The 24,568-nt window shown below is 39.7% G+C and overlaps 1 protein-coding gene across 2 annotated transcripts in view; it reads left to right on the forward strand.

Moving 5' to 3' along the window:
• Agl (amylo-alpha-1, 6-glucosidase, 4-alpha-glucanotransferase) overlaps positions 1–24,568 on the forward strand; it is a 61,827-nt gene that overhangs the window by 25,242 nt on the left and 12,017 nt on the right. For both annotated transcript variants that reach the window (XM_060392829.1, XM_021642701.2), the window contains exons 13-28: positions 628–751; positions 1,793–1,956; positions 2,207–2,308; positions 2,404–2,559; positions 2,677–2,827; positions 4,101–4,225; positions 4,311–4,423; positions 4,734–4,868; positions 9,862–9,992; positions 11,715–11,851; positions 12,084–12,217; positions 12,971–13,146; positions 15,944–16,046; positions 19,703–19,928; positions 20,263–20,374; positions 23,641–23,776. In XM_060392829.1, the coding sequence (XP_060248812.1) occupies positions 628–751; positions 1,793–1,956; positions 2,207–2,308; positions 2,404–2,559; positions 2,677–2,827; positions 4,101–4,225; positions 4,311–4,423; positions 4,734–4,868; positions 9,862–9,992; positions 11,715–11,851; positions 12,084–12,217; positions 12,971–13,146; positions 15,944–16,046; positions 19,703–19,928; positions 20,263–20,374; positions 23,641–23,776 (2,225 nt within the window). The remainder of the gene's footprint in view (positions 1–627; positions 752–1,792; positions 1,957–2,206; positions 2,309–2,403; positions 2,560–2,676; positions 2,828–4,100; positions 4,226–4,310; positions 4,424–4,733; positions 4,869–9,861; positions 9,993–11,714; positions 11,852–12,083; positions 12,218–12,970; positions 13,147–15,943; positions 16,047–19,702; positions 19,929–20,262; positions 20,375–23,640; positions 23,777–24,568) is intronic.

Genomic DNA, 24,568 nt, shown 5'->3' on the forward strand with positions numbered 1-24,568 from the left:
GGAACATTAGCCTGGCTGGTAGAACATTATTTACCTCCAAAAAAATAATCAGAGGGTCTATTTCAGTTGTATTTTTAGCAATAGCTAAAAAAATTTAAAAAGCCATATTTGGAGAAAAGGGGGAGAGAGAGAAAGAGATAAGAGAGGGAGAAATGGTAAGGTGCTGGCATTTGTTCTCATCTATAGGATTGAGTTTAGCCTGACCTTTACTAAATAATTCACCAGCAGTCATAATTATCAATTTTGACTTAATTAGCCACCCAGAGATTAATAATCTTATTAGAGGTATTAAAAAGAAATGAAAACCAGGGCAAATACTGGCAGAATTGCAGTGTTACAGGCTGTATTTTTAATGACACTAACTTTTTTCCTTTTTCCTTTCCCTCTGTCCCTATGTCTGCAAACTCTGATCTCCCTTTTTTCCCATTGTTCTTTGTAAACCCTCTGCCTCCAATGTGTGCTGATCTCTTTCATGTTCTCTTACATGTGCACATCAAACGTTGTTTGGAACTTTTCACTTTTCTTGTTTTGTGCCTATCTTATGTCATATCCACACCTAGTCTTGTCCCCTCCTTCCCTCTCCATCCTGCTCTCTTTCTTTTACATCTGTGACTGTGCTTTTTGCAGTACATGCTGGATGCTGCTAGGAAGTTACAGCCCAATCTTTATGTAGTGGCTGAGCTGTTCACGGGAAGCGAAGAGCTGGACAATATCTTCGTTACTAGACTAGGCATCAGTTCCTTAATAAGAGGTAGGCACGCTGAAGTCCATTTTCTCTCTGAGATGCTTTGCTTTTGTTTAAGTGGATTACAAGGCATGTAATGGCTTTATATGCAATACCTAATGTAACTGAGTCTCCTTTTAAAAGTTAAAATATCTAGTTCATAGTATACTTCCTTTCAAATAGAAAGACCAGTGAGGCCAAGTACAGCTTACTGCTGTAATCTCACCGCTTAGAAAACGAAGGCAAGAGGATCACATGTTTAAGACAAGCCTCAGCTACTAAGTTCCACGCTAGCCTACGATACTTTTTATTTATTTTATTTTTTTCAGATTCTTTCTCAAAAGTACAGGGAAGAGGTGTGTGCCCTCAAGCTAGGTGACCTGAGTTAAGTCCCCAGACCCCGCATGTGGAAGGAGAGAACTGACTCCTGAAAGTTGTCCTCTGACTTCTGTGGACATGTTGTAGCACCTGTGCACCACAACATGTCCACAGAAGTGACTGAGGTCAAAGGGCGAGTCAGAGAACGCGGTGTGGCGAATTACCGATTTAAAAACAGAACCGTATTTGAATATTTGGAAATACAAAAATGTTTTGGGGTTTTGCTTTTGGTTTGTTTGGGTTTTGTTGGTTTTATTTTTTGTTTATGTGGTTGGTTTTTTGAGACAGGGTTTCTCTGTGCAGCTGTCTGACCTGGACACACCTTGTAGACCAAGCTGGCCTCAATGCCTGGATTAAAGGCTACAAATCTGTTGTTCGTTGCTGTTCTTGTTTTAACCTACTATCTAAAGCAATCTTTAGATGTTTTTCCATATATTTGATATAGTCAACATCCCAGTGAACAGCTACTGATTCTTTTTTTTTTTTTTCCTACTCAAGTTTCTCCAGTTAAGTTGTAGTTAAGCGTTGGTCACTCAGACTTGGTAACATTGGTTAATTACTTAACTCTCACTTTTAACAATGTTGATATGCCTTGAAAGCCAGTCATGATTAAAAAAAAAAAAAGTCTAACCTTCGTGTGAACATTTAGGAGTGAGAGGGGTTGTTAAAATTCTCTGTGCTGCTCTGCAGAGGCAATGAGTGCGTATAACAGTCATGAAGAGGGCAGATTAGTCTACCGATACGGAGGGGAACCTGTTGGATCCTTTGTTCAGCCCTGTTTGAGGCCTTTGATGCCAGCTATCGCGCATGCCCTGTTTATGGACATTACCCATGATAATGAGTGTCCAATTGTGGTAAGCACCAGTGTGTTTCTGTGCTGACTTAGTTTGCTAAACGTTTCAGTATCAAACATCAATGTTTGTCTGATGTTTTGATGGCAATAATTTAAGTGATTGAAATACCTTGATTTTAAAATGTTTTGAAACAAATAATGTGCCTTACAGAATGTATGGGTTCTTGTTCTTTTGCTTCATGATGCTAATGGGGTATGGGGTGTCACTTTGCATTTGTAGGAACGTGAACTTCTGTTTTCTTCTCTTCCAGCACAGATCAGCCTATGATGCTCTTCCAAGTACCACAATTGTTTCAATGGCATGTTGTGCTAGTGGAAGTACGAGAGGCTATGATGAGCTAGTGCCTCACCAGGTGTGTTTGATCCACGGCCCAGCAACACTGGTCATTTTTTTATCCATGATTTCATTGTCATTAAGTACAACATACCAAGCTTTACCTCTCTTCAGATTTCAGTGGTTGCTGAAGAACGATTTTACACTAAGTGGAATCCTGGGGCGCTGCCCTCAAACACAGGGGATGTTAATGTCCAGAGTGGGATCATTGCAGCCAGGTGTGCCATCAATAGGCTCCACCAAGAGCTGGGAGCCAAGGGTTTCATTCAGGTAAGAGATGAAACTTTTAAAATCTCTCTCCAGACTTTCCATTTCAAAGGAGCATCCTCGGGTTTGAGCACTCTTTTCCAGTGGGGCTGTAAGCCACGTTCTGTCTCCGTGTCTCAGGTGTATGTGGACCAGGTGGATGAAGACATAGTGGCAGTAACAAGGCACTCGCCAAGCACCCATCAGTCTGTTGTGGCTGTGTCTAGAACTGCTTTTAGAAATCCCAAGACTTCATTTTACAGCAAAGAAGTGCCTCAGATGTGCATCCCTGGTAAGCTAAGCCAAGCACTTACATTAGCACATTGCCTTTATATGTCATAGAGAACACACTGACATATAAACGTGGTTAGAGAAGAGCTTTGGATACAGGCCTTTTCACTACATGGACCAAGATGGAGACAAAAATATCCCAAGCATTAACATTATTTGAGTTGTGAAGTACTTTTAATATATTCCTTTTTAAAATATGTATAAACGTGTTTCCTTATACTGTAGGCAACATGTGTGTGTTTCCATTTTTACATATGCATAAACATATGCACACATACTATATAGGCATCTATTCATATATGTGTGTTTTAAGGCAACTATTAAGACTGGTCATAGCCCATCCTCATCTACCATCCTAGCCTTCTGTCAATTTGGCATTCAGCCAAGTAGATATTTTCACAATTCTCCAAATAGTCTTTTTACCCACCTGTATATGAATATTTATAGCTTTTTTAGGACTAAAGTCCTACCTCTTTAAGAAGTCTTTAAGTATAAAGTAAATTCTTCCTTCTGTGGCATTCATAATCTGTGTCTCTCATTTGGCAGTTATATGTCCCTGAGCTCCTCTCTCACTGGTGGTTGATTTTTTTTTTTTCCTAGATGTCTACATTTTACTTCTTAATGTAACACAGCATACACCTGTGTTAAAAGGAACTGCTTGTTAATTGAATAAAAAACCTATCGTGTGTGTGTGTGTGTGTGTATGTGTGTGTGTCTGTGTGTGTGTGTCTGTGTCTGTGTTTAAGTTGATGGGACACAGTCACATAGGGTAGCCTGAAACCCACCAGGCTATCCCTGGACTTACATGTGCTGCACTGCCTCAGCCTCCCAAAATTATAGCTATGCACATCCATGCCCAGCTCATAGTCTGTATTTCTTGTTAGTTGCTAAATATTCATGACTTCAACCTAAAGAATTGTAGGGTTAAATATTCACTACTTGCTTTAACTTCATAAATTAACGTTAAGTAATCTGGTGAGGTTTTTGCTAGTGTTTGTGGGTGTTTTTGTCCTGTTTATTTTCCATTTGGCGGTGGTAGTAAACCCAGTGTGTCACATGCGTCCACTTTACCACAGACCTACCCTCCCAGCTCTATAGTTACTCTCACAGAGCTCAGTCACTATACGGTATTGTCTTAGGCTCTGTGTTGATCCTGATCATTCTAAAAATATGGCTGTTTTTCAGTTCATTACATTGTAATTTCATGTTTTGTTATGTGAGTATTTGATCTTTAAATTAGAGTAATTTTTGTTAAAATGTTTCTATTTTCCTAGGCAAAATTGAAGAAGTAGTTCTTGAAGCTAGAACTATTGAAAGGAATACAAACCCTTATAAGAAAGATGAGAATTCAATCAATGGAATACCAAATATTACAGTGGAATTTAGAGAACATATCCAGGTATTTGGGATTCTGTTTTACTGTTCTTACTATTTTAAGGACATTTAAATTAGTTAATGAATGGATTTTCTGTATTTTTTTCAAGCTTCATGAAAGTAAAATTGTCAAACAAGCTGGGATTGCCACAAAGGGTCCCAATGAATATATTCAGGAAATAGAATTTGAAAATCTATCTCCGGGAAGTGTTATCATATTCAGGTATGTTAATTAAAGTTCAAACTGCTGAATTACTTATATTGAAAATAGTTTTGGGGGCTGGAGAGATGGTGCAGAAGTTAGGAGCCATTGCTGATCCTGTAGAGGACCCAAATTCAGTTCTCAGCACCCATGTCAGGAGGCTCACAGCCGCCTAGAGCTCTCGTTCCAGGGGATCTTACACTGTTTCTGCAGTCTGGGAACCTGCACACGTACAGCTTATACATGGAGAGAAACACACCATTTTTAAAGATCCTGCTGTGTTTGAATAACCTAAAAATTACCTATTCTTTTTTTAATCAATGTTATTCAGGGTTAGTCTTGATCCACATGCTCAAGTTGCTGTTGGAATTCTTCGAAATCACCTGACCCAGTTCAGCTCTCACTTTAAATCTGGAAGCCTAGCTGTTGACAATGCAGACCCTATATTAAAAATCCCCTTTGCTTCGTAAGTATTCCTTTCATAGATTTACCATTTTAACAAAATGATGAGCTACTACTGGCCCAGTCTTGGCACTTTCAAGTGTGCTTTCTCTCCTTGCTACTTAAAGTATGGTCCACAGGCCATTAATGCCAGCATCACACACTGCTAACATTCCACTCTGTCCCTTTATCATTTGTGTGTGTGCTCACGTGCACCTTTTCATGTTTACGTATTCTTTCTCTAAAGATTGTAGATAGGAAAGCCTGCATGAGTGATTTTTCTCAGCTCTAGAAGATTTAGTTTCATACATTATACTGCTCACCATATTTTTTAATGTCAACATATTATTGTATTATGTATAGCTATGTCATAATAAATTTAATTATTCACTTGGAAACATCTAGAGCGCCTCTAATTATGCCCTGTTATGTATATCTTGGTACCTTGATTTTCTCTAAGTTTTTGAATATTTCTTTCCTATGTGGTGCCACATAGTACAGTAGAAGTATGTTCATTTTAGACTTAAGTTTAGCTTCTGCTTCAACGCTGTCAGCTGATCTTGGCCAATTTATTTAAAACTTTCTTCATCTAGGTTTCTCATCTAGACAGTGGATAAGAGAACTTATCTCTTCAGTTTTGTAAGATTAAACAGGATAAATCATGTAAAACATGTGATCCCTGCCTGTCACCTGATAACTGCTTAGTGTGGTTTTGGTCATTGGCACTAAGTTAAATTTCTGGAAATGAAATTTGGAGGTTAGAATGTATCCCATGTTTGAAAATTTTAATACATACTCTAAAATAACCTCTGGAAAGACTATATTAATGAGCATTTCAGCTTTATGTAAGAGTGTCGCCTTTGTCAATAATGATTATATATTATCATAATGTATTTAAGAGCATATGCAGCACTCAGTAGGCAGCGTCAGTAGGCAGCCTCGGGGATTCTGCAAGTTCCAGGCCAGCCTGGGCTACTTAGTGAGACTTTATCTCCAAAACATCAACAAAACTAGAGCATAGTTATTGAGCCTGTCAGTCAACCTGTCATCGCAGCATCTACAAGGTAGAAGCAGGAGGATCAGAAGTTCAGAGTAATTTGGGACTGCGTAGTGAAGTTAAGGTCAGTCAGTGTTCTATTTGGTCCTGTTCCAAAAAATAAGAAAGGGAAGTTGAACGGGCATGGTGATGCATGCCTTTCATCCCAGTACTTGGGAGGTAGAAGCAGAGATAGGTGGATCTCTGTGTGTGTTTGAGGCCAGCTTGATTTACATACTAAGTTCCAGGACAGCCTGGGCTATATAGAGAAACATGTCTCAAAAGGAAATAACACTGCACACGTTATTGAAAGATAGAACTAGAGTACTGTTGGTTGATTGGTTGGCTGGTTTTGGTTTTTTGGTTTTTCAAGAGAAGGTTTCTCTGTGTAGCCCTGACTGTCCTGGATCTCACTCTGTAGACCATGCTGGCCTCGGACTCAGAGATCACCTGCCTCTGCCTCTCCAGTGCTGGGATTTAAGGTGTGCACCTCTCATAAAGAGTTGTAAGAATGATTTATGTAAAGCACTTAGCACAGTATTCGACTCATAGTATACGATTCCATTACCAATCAAGTTGGTAATTATAAAATACTTTAACATTTCATTTTAAATATTAGTTAAGCCAATGTTTCATCCATTTGTATTTATCTGGATAAATGCTATTTTATGCAGTAGCCTGTTTTTCTATAATGTTCAATATTGTGGCTGTTTTGTAAATGTTTTTATACACTATGGATATTTAATTAAAAATATTATAGCAAAGCAAGTTTCCCACCTGCCCCCCTCCAAAAAAAGTCTGTGATAACATAGCTGTGTATGTCTGTAAAATGTTATATCAAAAAGAACATTGCTCTTTAGATCTACTCATTATTTCAAGGACCAAAAAAAAAAAAAAAATCTACATTTCAAAAGCTTCCTGAGTGCTTTTTGTGCAAGGAGTCCACTGGTTAAGTTCTGGAAAATACTCCACTAGAGACAAAATGTCACGGAGCCTGCTCATTCATTTGACAGTACTTGTTCTTGAACTGTAGCTGTGGACAGGGAGGTTGAGACCAGGGAGTAAACTGCAAAATTTTCTAAGCTGAGACAGAACAAAATGAGAGAAGAGGGAGTACATTCAAGAAGATGTGTGTTCACAGAAAATGCTGGTTGTGTAAAATGAAATTACCGGGCAACTAAGAAGACAAGAAAATACAATTTCAGCTATTAGTCAGTATTCCATTGCTGTGAAGAGACACCATGAACATAGCAACTCTTATAAAGGGAAGCATTTAATTGGGGCTGGCTACGGTTTCAGAGGTTTAGTCTTTGTCTTTATGGTGTGAAACATGTCATGCAGGCAAACATCCTGTGGAGAAGTAGCTGTAAGCTCTACATTTGAATCCACAGGCAGCAGAAAGAGAGAGAACCACTGGGCATGGCTTAGGCTTCTGAAACCCTGAAACCTACTCCCAGCAGACGCCCTCTAACAAGTCCACACCTGATAAGGCCACACCTCCTGAGCCCTCTAAGTAGAGCTCCTCCCTGATGACTAAGCATTCAACCATATAATCCTATGGGGTTGTTCTTACACAAACCACCACAACTATGTCCAGCTGTGTTTAGTTACACAATACAATCGCACAGTGAACAAAGGGACATTACAGCTATGATAGTTAAACAATTCTCTGTCCATTATTGAGAAATAGGTTTCTACAAAAATCCAATTTTCATGAATAACTGAACCAAGGGACAGTTCGGTCATAGAAGAAAGAAGATACTAGGAGGGAAGTGCAAAGGCAGAAGTGAGTGATTTGTCAAGTGGTGACCTTTGATAAGCTAAGTTTATCCCTTTAGTAATCCTTAATACAAATTTTGAGTTTAAGATAAATAATATGGGCCAGTGAAATGGACAATAAATAAAATGACAGTCAAACAAATCAATGAAAATGGACAAAACCTTAATATTAAAAATGAGCTGTTAGTAAGACCTGGAGAGGACAGGAGCACCACAAGGACCACATATATCTGGGCACAGGGTCTTTTCTGAGACTGATTCTCCAGCCAAGGACCATGTGTGGATATAACCTAGAACCCCTGCTCAGACGTAGCCTGTGGCAGTCCAAGGGGAGCAGGGACTGTCTCTAACATGAACTCAGTGGCTGGCTCTTTGATCTATCCCCCCTGAGGGAGAAGCAGCCTTGCCAGGCCACAGAGAAAGACATTGCAGCCACTCCTGATGAGACCTGATAGGCTAGGGTCAGATGGAAGGGGAGGAGGACCCCTATCAGTGGACTTAGAGAGGGGTAGGGAGGGGCTGAGGGAGGGGGCGATAGCTGGGATACAAAGTAAATAATCTGTAATTAATATAAAAAATAAACAATTTTTAGAAAGAGGTGTTAGCTGGACATGGTGGCAGATGCCTTTAATTGCAGCACTCAGGAACAGAAACGGGTATTTCTGAGTTTGACGCCAGCCTGGTCTACAGAGTGAGTTCCAGGACAACCAGGGCTACACACATAGAAACTCCTGTCTCAGAAAATCATAAAATAAGATAAAATGGTTAAAGAATTTTGGATTTAGCAGTTTGATTAGGAAAAGCAGTCATGTAGTGGATATCACACACTTCTAAGTGTTTTCCATAAACTCTACACAAAAGGCTATATTTTCATCTTTCAGTTACTTATCCCAAGCATCACTTCCCAAGGGAAAAAAAACCTAAGTCTAAACAAGAAAGAGTCTTTTAAAAGATTTAAGGTAAAACCAGTGATGGTAAAACATATATCAGTGCTTGCTACACAGCCTGACAGCCAGAGTTCAAGTCCACAGCCCACATTAGGAATCAGATACTGTGACACAACCTATAATCCCAGCACTCCCACAGGGCAATGGGGGCAGAGACAGAGCGTCTTCAGGAAGCTCAGGACCAGCAAACCTGGAGTACCAGGGAACAGGAGAAAACCTTTCTGAACAAGGTTGAAAGAAAAGCAACTCCCAAATCTGCCCTCTGATTTCTACATATATACGATGTCATATGTACACCTGCACGTACACACAAATAATAGTAATAAACAACTTTAAAAAGCAAATGTACAAGATAAAGAACATAGCAGCCTAAAGAGCTTTCAGAGTACTTTTAATGAGTCAAATTGTCACTTAGAGCTAGAGACATAGGTAGGCACTTGAAAGCACTTGCTGCTCTTGCAGAGGACCGGAGTTGAGTTCTCAGTATCCAGGTCGGGTGGCTCACCTCTGCCTGTAATTCTAGCTTAAGGGGATCCAACACCCCCTTTGGGCCTCCATGGGCTCCAGCATATCCATGCACATGTAGACACAAACACAGATGACATTATTATTATTATTATTATTATTATTATTATTATTATTATTATTATTATTTAGACAGGGTTTGTCTGTGTATCCTTGGCTGTCCTGGACTCTCTTTGTAGATCAGGCTGACCTTGAGCTCACAGCTAGCATGCTGCCTCTGCCTCCTTGAGTGCTGGGAACAAAGGCATGCATCACATGTCTGGCTAAAATTCTTTTTTTTAGCTGCCACTGGATTTTTTTTTAAACTTAGTTTAGGAGTCACATTATTGCTCATCTAATTTTCACCACATTTTGCCTCTTAATTATTGCTTATGATATATTATGATAGTGTATGTTTACTTCAATGCTGAGTTCCTCGAACATGTATGTACTGAATAGTTGTTTTTGTTTTTGTTTTTTCTGTCCACTTGATACAGCTAGAGTTACCTATAAAGAGGGAACCTCAGTTAAGGAATTCCCTAGAACAGGTTGGTGTGCCTCTGGGACCCATTCTCATTCAAACCACCACAGACCCTCTGGTTGGTTCTGGTTAGAGTATTTTATTATACAAACAGAAAAGTACCCAGAACAGTGCATTTCTGAGACACAATGCAGATTTTTCTTTTGCTTTAGTTTTCAGTAAATGAAATTTTGGTATATTTATCTAGTCATTTTTATTTTCTTATTCTTAGCATTGCTTCTAAATTGACTTTGGCTGAGCTAAATCAGGTACTTTACCGATGTGAATCAGAAGAACAAGAAGATGGTGGAGGTTGCTATGACATACCAAACTGGACATCCCTTAAGTATGCAGGTCTTCAAGGTAGGTTTAAGGATAAAGCTTTGTGTTTTTTTCTCCAGTGGTCCTCTTTATAGAAATAAGAGTATAAGCCTGGAATATGACACCTGAGTTAAAATTATAACTTATGACTCCTTGTTGGTTGACCATTAGTGAGTAGGATAACATTTCTGAACCCCAGTTTCTGCCTCAATAAAATATGAGTAATAGAACCAAGCATGTGGTAATGCATGTTTTAATATTTTTAGATTAGTTTTTTCTATGTGTATGTTTTTCTTGCCTGTCTCTCTGTCTGTCTGTATGTATGTATGTGCATGTCTATTGCCTGCAATGGCCAGGAAAAGGTATTAGATCCCCTGGAGATGGATTTTTGCCATGTGGGTACTAGATACTGAACCCAGATCTTTTGGAAGAGCACCAAGTGGTCTTAACCACTGAGCCATTTCTAGTGCATGCCTGTAGTTCCATTACTTGGGAGGCAGAGGGAAGTGGATCTCTGTGAGTTTAGCGCCTTCTTGATCTACATAATGAGTCCCAGGCCAGCCAGAGCTGTGCAGTGAAACCCTACCTCAAATGAAGCACAACAGAAAAGTAACAGTTGTGAGGCATGGTGGAACAAGATTGTGATCCCAACTACTCAGTTGAGAGTTTGAAGTCACCTGCATTATAAGGAGGATCCTGTCTCAAGAGAAGAAAAAAAAAACCTGTAAATAATATCACTTAATTAAATGAGATCATCCGTAAAATACTAAAAACAGAACGTGACAAAGTATTCTGTCAGCAAATGCTCCCTAAAACTGCTAGCTCTGTGTCTTTGCCTAACAACATGTATCCCTCTTAAACAGTCAGTACTAACCAGATGAATTTGGTTAAAAAGAAGCCAGTGAAGCCAAATAATGTTTTAAGGTAGAAACAATTATTTTACTGGGTGAGAAAAGCATTCTCATTCTGTACCTGAATTACAGAATCTGTGGTGAGTATGCATAGGAATGCTAATGAAGTATGCATAACAGTTATCATATGCCAAGTAGCTCACTTAGTGCCTTTGTTTATTGTAAGTATCTCCTGTTTCAAAGGCTGCTTCTAAAGCAGGCTTCATGATCGTCCCCCATTGGCAGTTGTGCTTCCTCTTAAATAAGTTGTGATGTCTCTAGTTCTTTCTTAAATGTTTTTATTAAATATTTATTTTTTTATGTATATGAGTGCTTTATCTGCATGTACACCTGCACACAAGAAAAGGGCATCAGAACACATTATGGATGGTTGTGAGCCGCAGTGTGGTTGCTGGGGATGGGGACTGAACTCAGAACCTCTGAAAGAGCAGTCAGTGCTCTGAACCTTTGAGCCATGTCTCCAACCCTCTTTCCTAAATGTTAATCCACCACTTGCTAACACAGAAATACTCAGGCTTATCTGTTTGATATATTAGGGTAGAGAAATCATGCCAGTTGCTTTTAAATGTTATAATAGTAAACACAAATAAATAAGAGCAGTCCTGGAAGTTTTTTTTTCAGGAAGCTCTGCATTGTTTGTGCAGCAGTAGATTTCTTCTCTCCAGTTTTTGTGTTCTGGTTAAAGTAGGCACCCTGATATCTGTCTCTAGCCATTCTAAATGCATTGTGGACGAAGTAGCTTTCACATCTGCCTGTCTATATGTTCATCCCAAATCATTAGAGACTGACTACAAGCTAAGCAAGGAGAACATTTTAACTCTCCCAACAGCTCAATAATATCTGAATTTTTTAGGATTAATGTCCGTGTTGGCAGAAATAAGACCAAAGAATGACTTGGGGCATCCATTTTGTGAAAACTTGAGGTCTGGAGATTGGATGATTGACTATGTCAGTGGCCGGCTTATTTCACGATCAGGAAGTATTGCTGAAGTAAGCAAAATTATATTCTAGTACAAACAACTGAGGGAACATTGGAATTATATATTACCTTGTTATAGATAATATTTAAGGTCCTTGAACCATTTTCTTGATCATCCTTTAGTTCTAAGGAGTGATCATCTAGTTAGTGGATTGCTATCCAACAAAGTTGTATTTTTAGATTTAACTCTTAAGGTATACCTAACACACACTAAATTAACGTTTTAAATTATTTCTGTAACAGGTTGGTAAATGGTTGCAGGCAATGTTCTTCTACCTGAAGCAGATCCCACGATACCTTATCCCATGTTACTTTGATGCTATATTAATTGGTGCATACACCACTCTGCTGGATGTAGCGTGGAAACAGATGTCAAGGTATATATTCAACATAATTTGAGTAAATGGGCATAGTTGTGTGGAAGCTATATAGAGTCATGATTTTAAAAGACCAAAACCTGAGGAACTATCATAGACTAAGAGCTAAGAAATTTTTGAGGTGGGCAGTAAGTTTATTAGCATCCTTTAGTCTAGACATGCACAACCAAATGTAGCGTTTGGGTGGGGTTTGGTTTTGTTTTGAGACAGGGTGTCATGTATTAAAGACCTCAATCATGCTGTGTAGGCAAGAATGAGCTTATGCTTCTGAGCCTCCTGCCTCCGCTCCCAAATGCTGGGACTACAGGTGTGCACCATTTATAAGATGCTGAGGGCCAAACCCAGGGCTTCATGCATACCAACCCTACACACAAACGCCCACACCATGTACACATACATGGTAAAACAGTTTTCAAAACTGACGGGGATGTTTGGGCATCTAGCTCAGTAGAACATCATTTGCTAGCAAGCATAGGCCTTGGGTCCAGTCCACAGCTCAGGGATGGAGGGTAAGAGGCGGCATTTAATTCTAGTCTACAAAACCTGTAAACTATGATAGGGAAAACAAAAATTTATTATTATTTGTTTTATTTCTTCATTAACGTGTTATTTATCATTCATTAACATACGTAAAACTTTTACCATTTTTACACATTGCTGTAGAACAATCACTTAGCAAAGAAAATGTATAATAAGGTGGCTAAAAAGGTAGTGTTTCTACAGATGACCTTTCAACTTGCCATTTTGTTACAGCTTTGTTCAGAGTGGTTCAACCTTTGTGAAACACCTGTCACTGGGTTCTGTCCAGATGTGTGGAGTCGGGAAGTGCCCTTGTTTGCCACTTCTTTCACCCTCGCTCCTGGATGTACCGTGCAGGCTAAATGATATCACAAAGGAGAAGGAGCAGTGCTGTGCCTCCTTGGCTGCGGGTAAGGATGTAGGAGGCGGTCACATGGTGCAGGCCCACAGGGCTCAACAAGGAAAGCTTTGGGAAATTGTCGTGTTTTTTTTGTTTTTTTTTTTAAGTTCAATATAAGCTTAGATATTATCTAACATTTTTATGCCGTTGCTTAGTAAACTGCTCCTTTAAAAGCCACTCATAATAATAAGTCTTGCTATTAATTATAACTATACACGAAACACTAACATAAGTTTTTTTATTTTGGTTGGGTAATCCTTTCTTCTGCAGGTGTCTGTTAAGTCCAAGTTCTTGGCATTTTAAATATCTTTAAATATCTCCCACCCAACATTGGGTGGGAGAGATGGCTCAGAGGCTGAGAGCTGGCTGTTCTTCCAAAGGTCCTGAGTTCAATTCCCGCAACCACATGGTGGCTCATAACCATCTGTAATGAGATCTGGTGCCGTCTTCTGGCATGCAGACACACATGTAGGCAGAATGCTGTATAAATAATAAGTGAATAATCTTGTTTTTAAAAAAGGAATCCTTAAAAACTATAAACTAACATTGTAGTTATCAAGAGATTACAAGTTACAAAACATGTTAAATGATATTTTTTTTAATCATACGTCTTCATTGTGTCAAATACTTTTAGACATATCTATTGGCACCATTTTCTGTAAGTAGATTTAAAACATTCAAGTAATCAGAATATGCCCAAAGAAAGGCATCTCTTTTAAGTAAACTTCTGCTGTGTTTTTAGAAATTATCAAGTAGTTGAGGCCACTAAAGTTTAGAACTTTGTTTCTTCTCACAGTAAAGTGTAAGTTTACAGCTTTTCAAATTAAATTGAAGTATATAAAATAATAGCAAAGCAGTAATATCATCTACATGATTTCCTCAGCTAAGTTTAAGCTTTTAATTTGCATTGGCTCAGGTCAGGTGAAAGACCCTGAGGTCCAATATTGCCTTTCCCTTTAGAAAGATGAGAAAAATCAGAAAACTATTTTAGACTAAGGGCTAGAGTAGTACCAAGTAAGGGCACGGCCATAAGAAGCCCAGTTCCTCAGCATCACAAACACACAAAATTTTAATTAAAAAGAGAGTAAAATGAGAGTCAATTTTAAGTCTCTATTTGTATCAGATTTTCATTTGATTGATCGTTCTGGTAGCCATCATTCCCTGAATGCAAGCAAGTGCTTGGTGGATAGAACTGGGACAGTGTGGGGAAAACACTAATGGGAAAAATTTGGGATTTAAAGCCCAACTTTTAAAGGCCTATTACATAAAATAATAACTTCAGCCTTTTTGATTGTGCACTGCTACTGTGAAACACCCCCAGGATATATACATTTATTTATGTCATTTAGTAATACAGTTTATAGCACTTGGTATGTAGTTTATCTAACAGATAAAACAAATAAATGTAAATAATGATTCTAGTAGTCTGATATTTTGAGGGAGTATTTTGCCTACTTTGTTCTGGAAAAAAGCAAAATGATATACAAATTTGCTACTAGGTTTTGGTTTGTTTTAAAGTGATGGGATGATGGGAATGCCTTCTTTTATATTTGTATTGTAGAAAAAACATAGTTAACATTTATGATAATTGACAACATAGAGATCCCCTCCAGATACTTGATCCATAAGTTGTATACTCATAGAGAACAAAAACAAGAACATAAACATTTCTGCGTATCAGTGCTAAGGGTCTTCCGGCTTTCACTCTTTGTAGTTTTTGAGAACAGGTCTTTCCACGTAGCCCAGACTCTCCTCAAACTTGACACCTGCCCTCTTGCACCTCCTGCGATCTTGGATCAGGCTCGCACCACGATCCCAGCTCACTTTGCAGAAGACTGCTGGTACTTTAAGGGGTGCTGACGTAAACACACTCTGGAGTATGCACATGCTGCCTGTAAGATGTTGAGTTACAACACGAGGAAGTCTGCTGTGCTCAGACTTCTGTGCACTTCTCAACAGCTCACATTGTAATCAGTGGCAGAATTTCATCTCTCTGTCCACTAAATAATGTGTACTGTGCTTGAGCGTATTTTGTACATCTTTTTGGAGACAACATAGAAAATAAATCTAATGGTGTCTTTAATTCTGTTTTATCTTACTTTGAATGTTGAAGTTAGTAACATATGAGGTTCTTGATTCTATCTTCACAAATTGTTTCTATGAAAGCATTAAGACTTAAAATCATTTCATACATAACTACATATGTATATGCTATATGTAATTATATATATATACATATATAATGCGTATGTAGTAAGTATAGCACTGGTCTAAAATAATAGGAAATTTGGTGATAAACTTTTACTGTAGGTAAATTAATAAACATTTCATTAGCTATCATTGCTCTAATGATTTCATGTTTATGTTTATTGCCCTTGGTGTCAGGGCAGAACTTTTTAAAGTGTGTATTTAACGTTGTATCATGTCACTTTATATGTTAAATATATGATCTCTCATTTTAAGCTTTTAATTTATTAAATCCAAAGACAAATTTAGATCTGGTAAGCTAGGGATCCCACCCCTGGTTCTTGGGGCTGGATGTCACTGAGTTGCAGAGCTTTTGCTGGGCAACATCTTTAGTCCCTTTGGGTCACTGATGCCTTTCAGAGTCTGATGTCACCACAGCCAAACCTCTTCCCAAAACAGCTGACATTAAGTGCAGGCATACATTTTGTTGCAGAGGATTTTGGAAGGTTGGTCGGCTCCTTCTAATTTGCCCTTTAGTTCAAACCTAAAGTGTGCAGTGATGGAATCATGAGATCCATATGTTGTTCTGATTAACACTTTACTTTCTGGTCTTTTCTCAGGCTTGCCTCACTTTTCTTCTGGTCTTTTTCGCTGCTGGGGGAGAGATACTTTCATTGCACTTCGAGGGATGCTGCTGGTTACTGGACGCTACTTAGAAGCCAGGTAAGAGCCTCTGCAGTCTGCCATGCAAGTGTGCGGCTCCTCTAACCTATCCACTGTCAATGTTCAAAAGTATGTTTTCCTTAGATGCTTTTGTGTGTGTGTGTCTGTGTCTGTGTGTGTGTGTCTGTGTGTGTGCGCGCGTGCAACGGTGCACATGTGGAGATCAGAAGACAGCTTGCGGGAGTTTTACTTTGTTTTACTTTCATTCCACCGTATGGGTTCTAGAAAACCACTTCAGTGTTAGATGTAGCTGCATGTTACCTCTGAGCTCTTTCACAGGCTCCAGACTTTTAAGTTTTCTTGCCCACATGCTTATTTAATGGGCTTAGAGAATTTCAAAGGAAAAAAAACCAACTTTGAAGTTACGAGGTTCCGTGTAGATCAGATCGTCTTCTAAATTTATCTAAAAAAACCAATTAGACCCATCTTCTGCCTTCATAAAGAGTATTGCTGACTCAGTTTTGAAAAAAAAAAAAAAACGATGTCAGGCTTTCCTCTAGTTCTTATCAAGCTTACCACCCCCAGTTTGATTCTTTCCAGGCTGAAAGTGATATTTTCTGATATCACAGTGATGTGAATAAATTTATTGGCAATTAAAAAGGACATTCATCCAGATGTAAGTAGTACAAAGCCTTTATTCCAGCACTTGCAGGCAGAGGCAGGCAAATCTCTGTGAGTTGAGGCCAACCTGATCTACATAGTAAGTTCCAAGACAGCCAGGGTTTCATAAAGAGACCCTGTCTGAGCAAGAAAGAGAGAGAGAAAGAAAGAAAGCAAGTTCTACAATAGTGCCACTTCTGGTGTGTGTTACAGCCATTGCTGTCACCCACCATCACCAGCAACCTTGCTGAGCATGCAGATGCTTGAAGCCCAGATCAAAGCCCCTCAGTGTCTCCAGTCATTATCAGCAGCCTGAACCAATTTTAAAAGCACTGCTCTGTAAGCTAAAATTTTTAGCATAAAAGCGTTATCTGAAAGTTTATTTTTATGCCATCATAAAAATTACTGGTGTTTCCCTCTTCAGGTGCCAGAAAAAAAATTTTTAAACAATTTTACCTTTTTTAGCTTTTGTTTTTTAAAAATACTTATTTATAAGTATTATATGCATAGAGGTGATGATGTGTGTGCACCTGAGGACAGGTGCTCAGGGAGATGAGGAGGGGGCATTAGACCCCCAGAGCTGTCGTTACAGGCTGTCCTGAGCTGCCCAGAGTGGGTGTTAGTACAAACGTTAGGTCTTCTGCAGGAGCAGTACATGCTTTTAACCACTGATCCATCTCTCCAGCCCACTTTGGTCATTTTAAAATTCAACTGGCTAGGTGGTTACCTAAAATGAATTCCATCTTCCCCTTCAAACCTAATATAAAATATTTTCTAATTGAGTGGTGACAATTATGAAACTTAAAATTTGGGGGCTACCTAGGTGTGGTACACACTCCTTTTATCCCAGCACCCTAGAAGCAAAGGCAAGCAGATCTTTTATAAGTTCAAGGCCAGCCTAGTGTACATACATAGAAAGTGCCAGGAAAGCCAGGGCTACATACTAAGAAGCTATCTATAGATAGATGATGGATGGATGGATGGATGGATGGATGGATGGATGGATGGATGGACGGATAGACAGACAGAGAGACAGTTAGAGAGAGTTAGAGAGATAGACAGAGAGATAGGTAGTGAATTGAGGGGTTGGCAGTTGGCCAGATGGCTTAGCGGGTCGAGGTGCTTGATGGGTAAAGCGCTAGCCATGCAGACTTGGTGACCTGACTTCAATTCCTGGAACCGACATAAAAGTCAATAAAGGGAACTGACTTCACAAAGTTATCCTCAGACCCCAACACATATACTGTAGCACAAATACAGACACACACATTAATACTAGTAATAATAATACTTTTTAAAATTGGAGGAACTAAAGAGATGGTTTAGTACCTAAGAGCGCTGGCTATTCTTCCAGAGGACCCATGTTTGATTCTCTGCAAACACATGGAAGCCCACAACCATCTGTAACTCCATTTCCAGGGGATCTGACACCTTCTTCTGGCCTCAGCTGCGTGTACCAGGTAGACAGACATACATGTAGGCAAAACACCATACACATAAAATAATAAAACTTTCTTAAAAATTAATTCGGAAGTCTGTTTGCTTCCTTATCAGATGCCCTAAATAAATGGTTTAGAAGTCAAATATAAATCTGGGTGGGGGTGCACAACTTTAATCCTAGCACTCAAGAGGCAGAGACAGTCAGATCTCTATGAGTTCAAGGCCAGCCTGGTCTACAGAGCAAGGACAGCCAGGGCTGTCAGAGAAATAGTGTCTGGGGAAAAAAAAGAAACAAACAAAAATTCAACAAAATACAGTGGCAAAGAAATTTGCCTGTGGTGTGAATAGCTTGTAATGCTGGCTCATGTCACCAGCTGACAAATGGCACCCTCCCTTCGTTCTTCCTGTGGGAAAGTCAGAGTCTTACTGCACCAAATGGCTGATGCAGTTAAAGTACCTGAAGGGCTCGCTGACACATAGCAAACCCTCAATGAAGGTTTGGGGCTGTTAAATCATTGCTACAGTTGTCCCCCTCCTCAGACATCACTGCTGTGTGCTGCTACAAGTTCTGTCTCTTCATTTTACATCTGGCCATCCAGGTCATGCGTTATCATGCTGTGTTCCATCACTTTTTGTGTGACCTATAAGAAAAACTAGAAAAAAGCTTCCTACGGTACTCTTAAGAGCTAAGTATTAAACTGAGACAGCGTAAGGACTAGACCTCTTCAGTGACTTTTCCAAGGTTAGCCCTCACCTGCCAGAGTGCTAGGTGAGTGCAGGCGCCATCTCACAAACTAAGTTCTCACTGTATGGGATAACACCACAGAAGATAAACTGTCGTCTGCTGGTTATCAGTGTGAGTTATAGTTGGGATTTGCTGCTGTTGTTTGAGGGGTTTGTTTTGTTTATTTCTTTGTTTTAAAACAGGGTCTTACAATGTAACCCTAAATAGCTCAGTACGTAGGCCAGCTGGCCTGGAGCTCAGAGAGATCTGCCTGCCTCTGCCCCCTGTGTGCTGAAATGAAAGACAGCTTCAAGTCCAGCTTCTGTCAGTTTGTTTTCTTATATTTTTACTTTTTTCTTGATCTCTGTTAGTTAAAGTAATGAAATGCATATTAGAGAATTACTTCTACATTGAAATACCGTAGATTTCAAAACAGAAGTTAGGGCCTGGAGAGATGGCTCAGTGGCTAACAGCACTAACTGCTCTTGAAGAATTCAGTTCCCAGAGCCCACATGGCAGCTAACAACCATCTGTAACTCCAGTTCTAGGGGATCCAACACATTCTTCAACTCCGTGGACACCATACACGTGTGGTACACATATGTACACACAGGCAAACACTCATACACAAATAACAAAAATAAATACATCTTTTTTTTAAAATTGAGTTTAAAGCTATAGCAGTTCTTGTAAATACCCAACTGAGAACCTGACTTCAAAGATGAAAAACCTGTTATGGAAAGGGAGAGTTCCCTAGATTAATAGAGAGAAAACTAGGGTGGGAGCTTGGTGTCTCCCAGGCTCCTGAGAAAGTAACCTTTTTCCTTTAATTTTGTAAGTATCTTTGTAAGTGTTTTTATCTCAAATAATCCATTCATTTCTGTTGTTTTAGGAACATCATCTTAGCATTTGCTAGTACCCTGAGGCATGGCCTCATTCCTAACCTCCTCGGTGAAGGAACTTATGCCAGGTATAACTGTCGGGATGCTGTGTGGTGGTGGCTGCAGTGTATTCAGGACTACTGCAAGATGGTTCCAAATGGCCTCGACATCCTCAAATGCCCCGTTTCCAGAATGTATCCGACAGATGATTCCGCACCTTTGCCTGCTGGGACACTGGTAAAGATAATTTCTTAAAATATGTTTTGATGAAATGTAGTTTTAATGTAAAATATTGAGACTCCAAGTTATAAGAATTTAAATATCAAAAACCTTCAATATCAATTTTCATTTAGTGTCACACTGTGCCAGGTTACAGAGATAAGACTTGCCCCTTACGTAAACACGTGGAGCACGGTAGCATGGCAGCTGCTTGTCCCAGCCGCACCCACTCCTTACCTCTTCCTCCAAGGGAGAGTATATATCCCACATTATCAGAGTTGAGGGGTGGGGGAGGGGGGCAGTAAGACTGCAACCCATTCCTAACAGAAGCAACACTTGCTGTCTCCAACAGGATCAACCTTTGTTTGAAGTAATACAGGAAGCTATGCAAAGGCACATGCAAGGCATCCAGTTCCGAGAGAGGAATGCTGGCCCACAGATAGATCGAAATATGAAGGACGAGGGTATGTCATTTCACCTCCGCGGTTAGGACTTACCAGTGCTGTCAGATTAATCCCTGCTGTTGCTTTACAAATACTTGTGTGCAAGACCCGGAGCTTTACCTGAGAAAAACAAACACTGGTCGTGATCTCCCCACGCTTACATTGCTAAAGAAAAGATAGAAGTTTGTATCTTTTGTCAGGCAATTTTCAAGGTAATTTGGCATTGTAATTTATTTTATGTTTATGAGTTTTTTACCTGCAAATGTGTGTGTGTACCATGTGTATGCCTGGTGCCTGCAGAGGTCAGAATAGGGCATCAGGGCTCCTGGACCTGGAGACAGGGATGGTTGTGAGCCACGGGTCTTCCACAAGAGCAGCAAGTGTTAACTGATGAGCCTCTCTAGCCCTCGGTATTACAATTCACAATCACAGTGCTAGTATTACTTTTTCTACTGCATATGGGGGCATATGCCTGTAATCTAGCACTCATAAGGTAGAGGCAGGACCATCATGAGTTCAAGGCTAGCCTGAGTTACATAGTGAAACCCTGTCTCAAAAACATAAAAAGGAAGCCTAGCATTGTGGCCCAGCATGGGGAGGCAGAGACAGGCACATCCCTAAGTTCAAGGCCATCCTGGTCTACAGAGTGAGTTCTATATTAGCCAGGGCTACACAGAGAAACTCTGTCTCAAAACTGACTGACTGACTGAATGAATGAATGATGAAAACTTCTGTTTCTGTGAACTGAGTGTTATGTGCCAGGCATTGTGATAGTGGCTTTACCACTCTCGTTCTTACTTAATTTCTGGAGACATGAAGAGTGAATGACGTTGGGCCTGAGAGTGGCTCAGCAGTTAAAATGTGTGGTGAACAAGCAAGAGAATCGAAGTTGAGATCTCCAGAAGCTACAGAAATGCCAGGTGACCCTGGTGGTAATGCCGGCGTCCCAAGGCAGAGGCGTGGCGTCCCTGAACAAGTAAACCAGCTAATGAGACTAGCATATCACACGGGGAGGCGCTGGGTCTGATTGAGAGACCCTGACTGCACAAATAAGGCGGAAGAGGGAGCAAGGAAGGTTTGACATCACCCTCGGGTCTACACACCCACACACACTACACAGACAAACACCTGAAAGACATTCTTTAAGTGAAAGAATGTATTACATTATTCCCATTTTCACTAACGAGAGGACTAAAATGCCTGCTTCCCAGAGCTGCTCAGTGGCAAAGGGAGGATGTCACCCATGGTGACATCTACCTCTGTGTAGATCAAGGCTGACCTCAGCTGCTAAGGTGCTTTATCACGTTAAAGTAGTGATAGAATATATATAATATAATAAATATAATACAAGGCTAATCACCTCATCTCCCCTCATTGATGGTAATGGTTTTGATGAATTAGTGTATATTTACTTTAGTCTTGTAAACATGATTTATGTAAGGTTTTAGTTATAATTTTAAAAGTATTTCAGATTTATAGAAAGTTATAAAAAATGATAGGTAAGGTATAGCAAACCCTTCAACAGTTAGGATGTTTTAATGTAACAGAAGTAACATATCAGAATTAAGAAACAGTGTGATGGGGCTAGCTAGACTACAGACCTTACTCACTTTTCATCCTTTTTCACATTAAGTCATCTGGAGGCCGCCATGCAGCTCTGTGAATCTGGACCCTGGCATAGGTTCGTGAAACCACTACCATACACAGATATAGACCGAGTCTGTCACCACAGACATTTGTATGTATCCCATACACCCACTCCAGCCTCTCTACACTGTTGTTATTTTGAACATATTTATAAAGTCATTATGTGTTTGCTTGTTTTGAGATCAGTCTCTATGTAGCTCTGACTGTCCTGGGACTCACATGTAGACCACACTAGTCGCTAACGCACAGTGATTATCTGCCTCAACCTCCTGAGTGCCGGGATTAGAAGTCTGGGCCATACACCTGGCTTTGAAAATATTATATAAATATTCAGTATGTAACTTTTTTTTTGTTTGGCTGATCAACACAGGATCTTGCTGTGAAGCCTTAGTTGGCCTGAAACTTCCTATATAAACCATGCTAGTCTTGACTCATGATTTATTTTTTGTAGCAGTGATACACAAATATTATCCTAAGCTAATTGTAATAATCACTGATACATTTTTATCCTTCACAAAGAGAAGTCAATGGAAATAGGTTTAGTATCCAAACATTTTATGAGATCTCTGAGGCATGTTAGGGTTTGCTGCTGTTGTATGAAACATTTGAAATTAAATATATTGAAATTAAATATAATCTTTTTGTTTTATTGAAAAGAAATAAGCCATACCACATAATCCAAAGCTTCTCTTCCCCTACCCCCCTTATCTAGAGTTGATGACTGGGCTGTAACCACAGTATACTGTCTTCATGTATACTTTATGCATTTATATATGTTTAAGCATGTACAAATGTACATGTGATATGTATTGTGGAGGTATAAAAGTAAAAAGTCAATGTCTTACATATATCTAGAATATATTAGTATTTTAGCTTCTTAAATTCTACATTCTACACCAGAATATCAGATATGGAAAAGAATCATAGATTAAAATCAATATTTTATAAATTATAGTTTATTCACTTTGTATCCCCACTGGAGCTCCCTACCTCACTCCCTTCCAATCCAACCCTCTCTCGCTCATCTCCTCCCATGCCCCAACCAAGTCCACTTACTTATAGGGAAAGTCCTCCTCCCCTTCCCTTTGACCCTAGCCTATCAAGTCTCATCAGGACTGGCTGCATTGTTTTCCTCTGTGGCCAGTTTATAAAAATATAAATAAAAATTTTTAAATCAGTATTTTAAGTCTTTATAAACAATTTTATATGCAACCTTCTGCGACTTACTTATAAATCATTTTGTCATAGGAACTCATTTTGTCTTGTACACATCCAGTCTGTTCATTTAAAGGACAGAGCATAGAGCATTTCCTACTGTGCATGATGTTAAGCCATTCCTCTACTGAGTGGTGACCTGTGATTCTGCTAATGCAGATGGTGCTTCAGAAAGAACGTCATGCTATGCAGTCCCATGTACACACAGGTGTTTTTTGGAAAGAGAAATGAAATTGATATGTATTTATTATAAAACTTAATGATTTTTTTAGTCGTTTAAAAAAGGAGTCTTCTGTAGCCTCAAGTTCACTGTGTAAGCCGGCTTCAAATTCTGTGTGATTCTCCTGCTGCTGCGTCCTGAGTGCTAGGACCACAGACCTGTGCCTCCACGCGTGCTTTTTAAGTGTTTTATTTCGCTCTTTCAGGTTTCAATATAACTGCAGGGATTGACGACGAAACGGGATTTGTTTATGGAGGAAATCGCTTTAACTGTGGCACATGGATGGATAAAATGGGAGAAAGTGAACGAGCCAGAAACAGAGGAATCCCAGCTACCCCGAGGTAAGGTTCACCATTTATGCCCCTGCAGGGATGCACTCCTAGTTCCCCAGTTCCTGCTTAAACACGCTCAGACGTGTCTTGTTCTGCCCCCCGCCATGATCCACACACGAAATCATTCCAGATCTTCCATCCCGCCCTCTTTCCTCTCTTCTCCACACATTCTTTCCTTTCTCCTACTCTACAGATAAACAGCCTCTAGGTATGCGTGATCTGTCCTTGTCTGGGGCATCTCGTGGTTTTTGCACCTTTACAAGAATCTCAAACATTTTATAATTCATTATCCTAATGGTTAAGACATTTTCTTTAAAATAAAAAAAGTTACAGTTATTCATGGTGGTGGGGGGTGTATACACACCACAGTGCATATATATGGAGGTCAGAGAACAACTTGGGGAGTCAGTTCTCTCGTCCCACCATGTGGCACCCAGGTCATCAGACTTGGCAGCTAGAGCCTTTATCTGCTGAGCTATCTCACCATCTCTGGTTAGGACTTTTCTCCTCCTCCTCCTCTTCCTCCTCCTCCTCCTCCTCCTCCTCCTTCCTGTTCTTCTTCTTCTTTTGAAGCTTTTTCTGTGTAACAGCCCTGGCCATCCTGGAACTCGTTCTATAGACAAGGCTGGCCTCAAACTCACAAAGGCCTCTGCCAACATTCCTTAATCTGAACTTTGCGCAATGTAAAGATTTTATTTCGCACATCTTTTATCTCTAACTTTGTTATCTAAAGGGTTTTCTTTTATGATTTCAGAAGTTGTCAACAAATATCACAAATTCTTGATACTGAGTTAAGCTCAG

The sequence above is a fragment of the Meriones unguiculatus genome, chromosome 10, assembly GCF_030254825.1.
Source record: "Meriones unguiculatus strain TT.TT164.6M chromosome 10, Bangor_MerUng_6.1, whole genome shotgun sequence".
NCBI classification, from domain to species: domain Eukaryota; kingdom Metazoa; phylum Chordata; class Mammalia; order Rodentia; family Muridae; genus Meriones; species Meriones unguiculatus.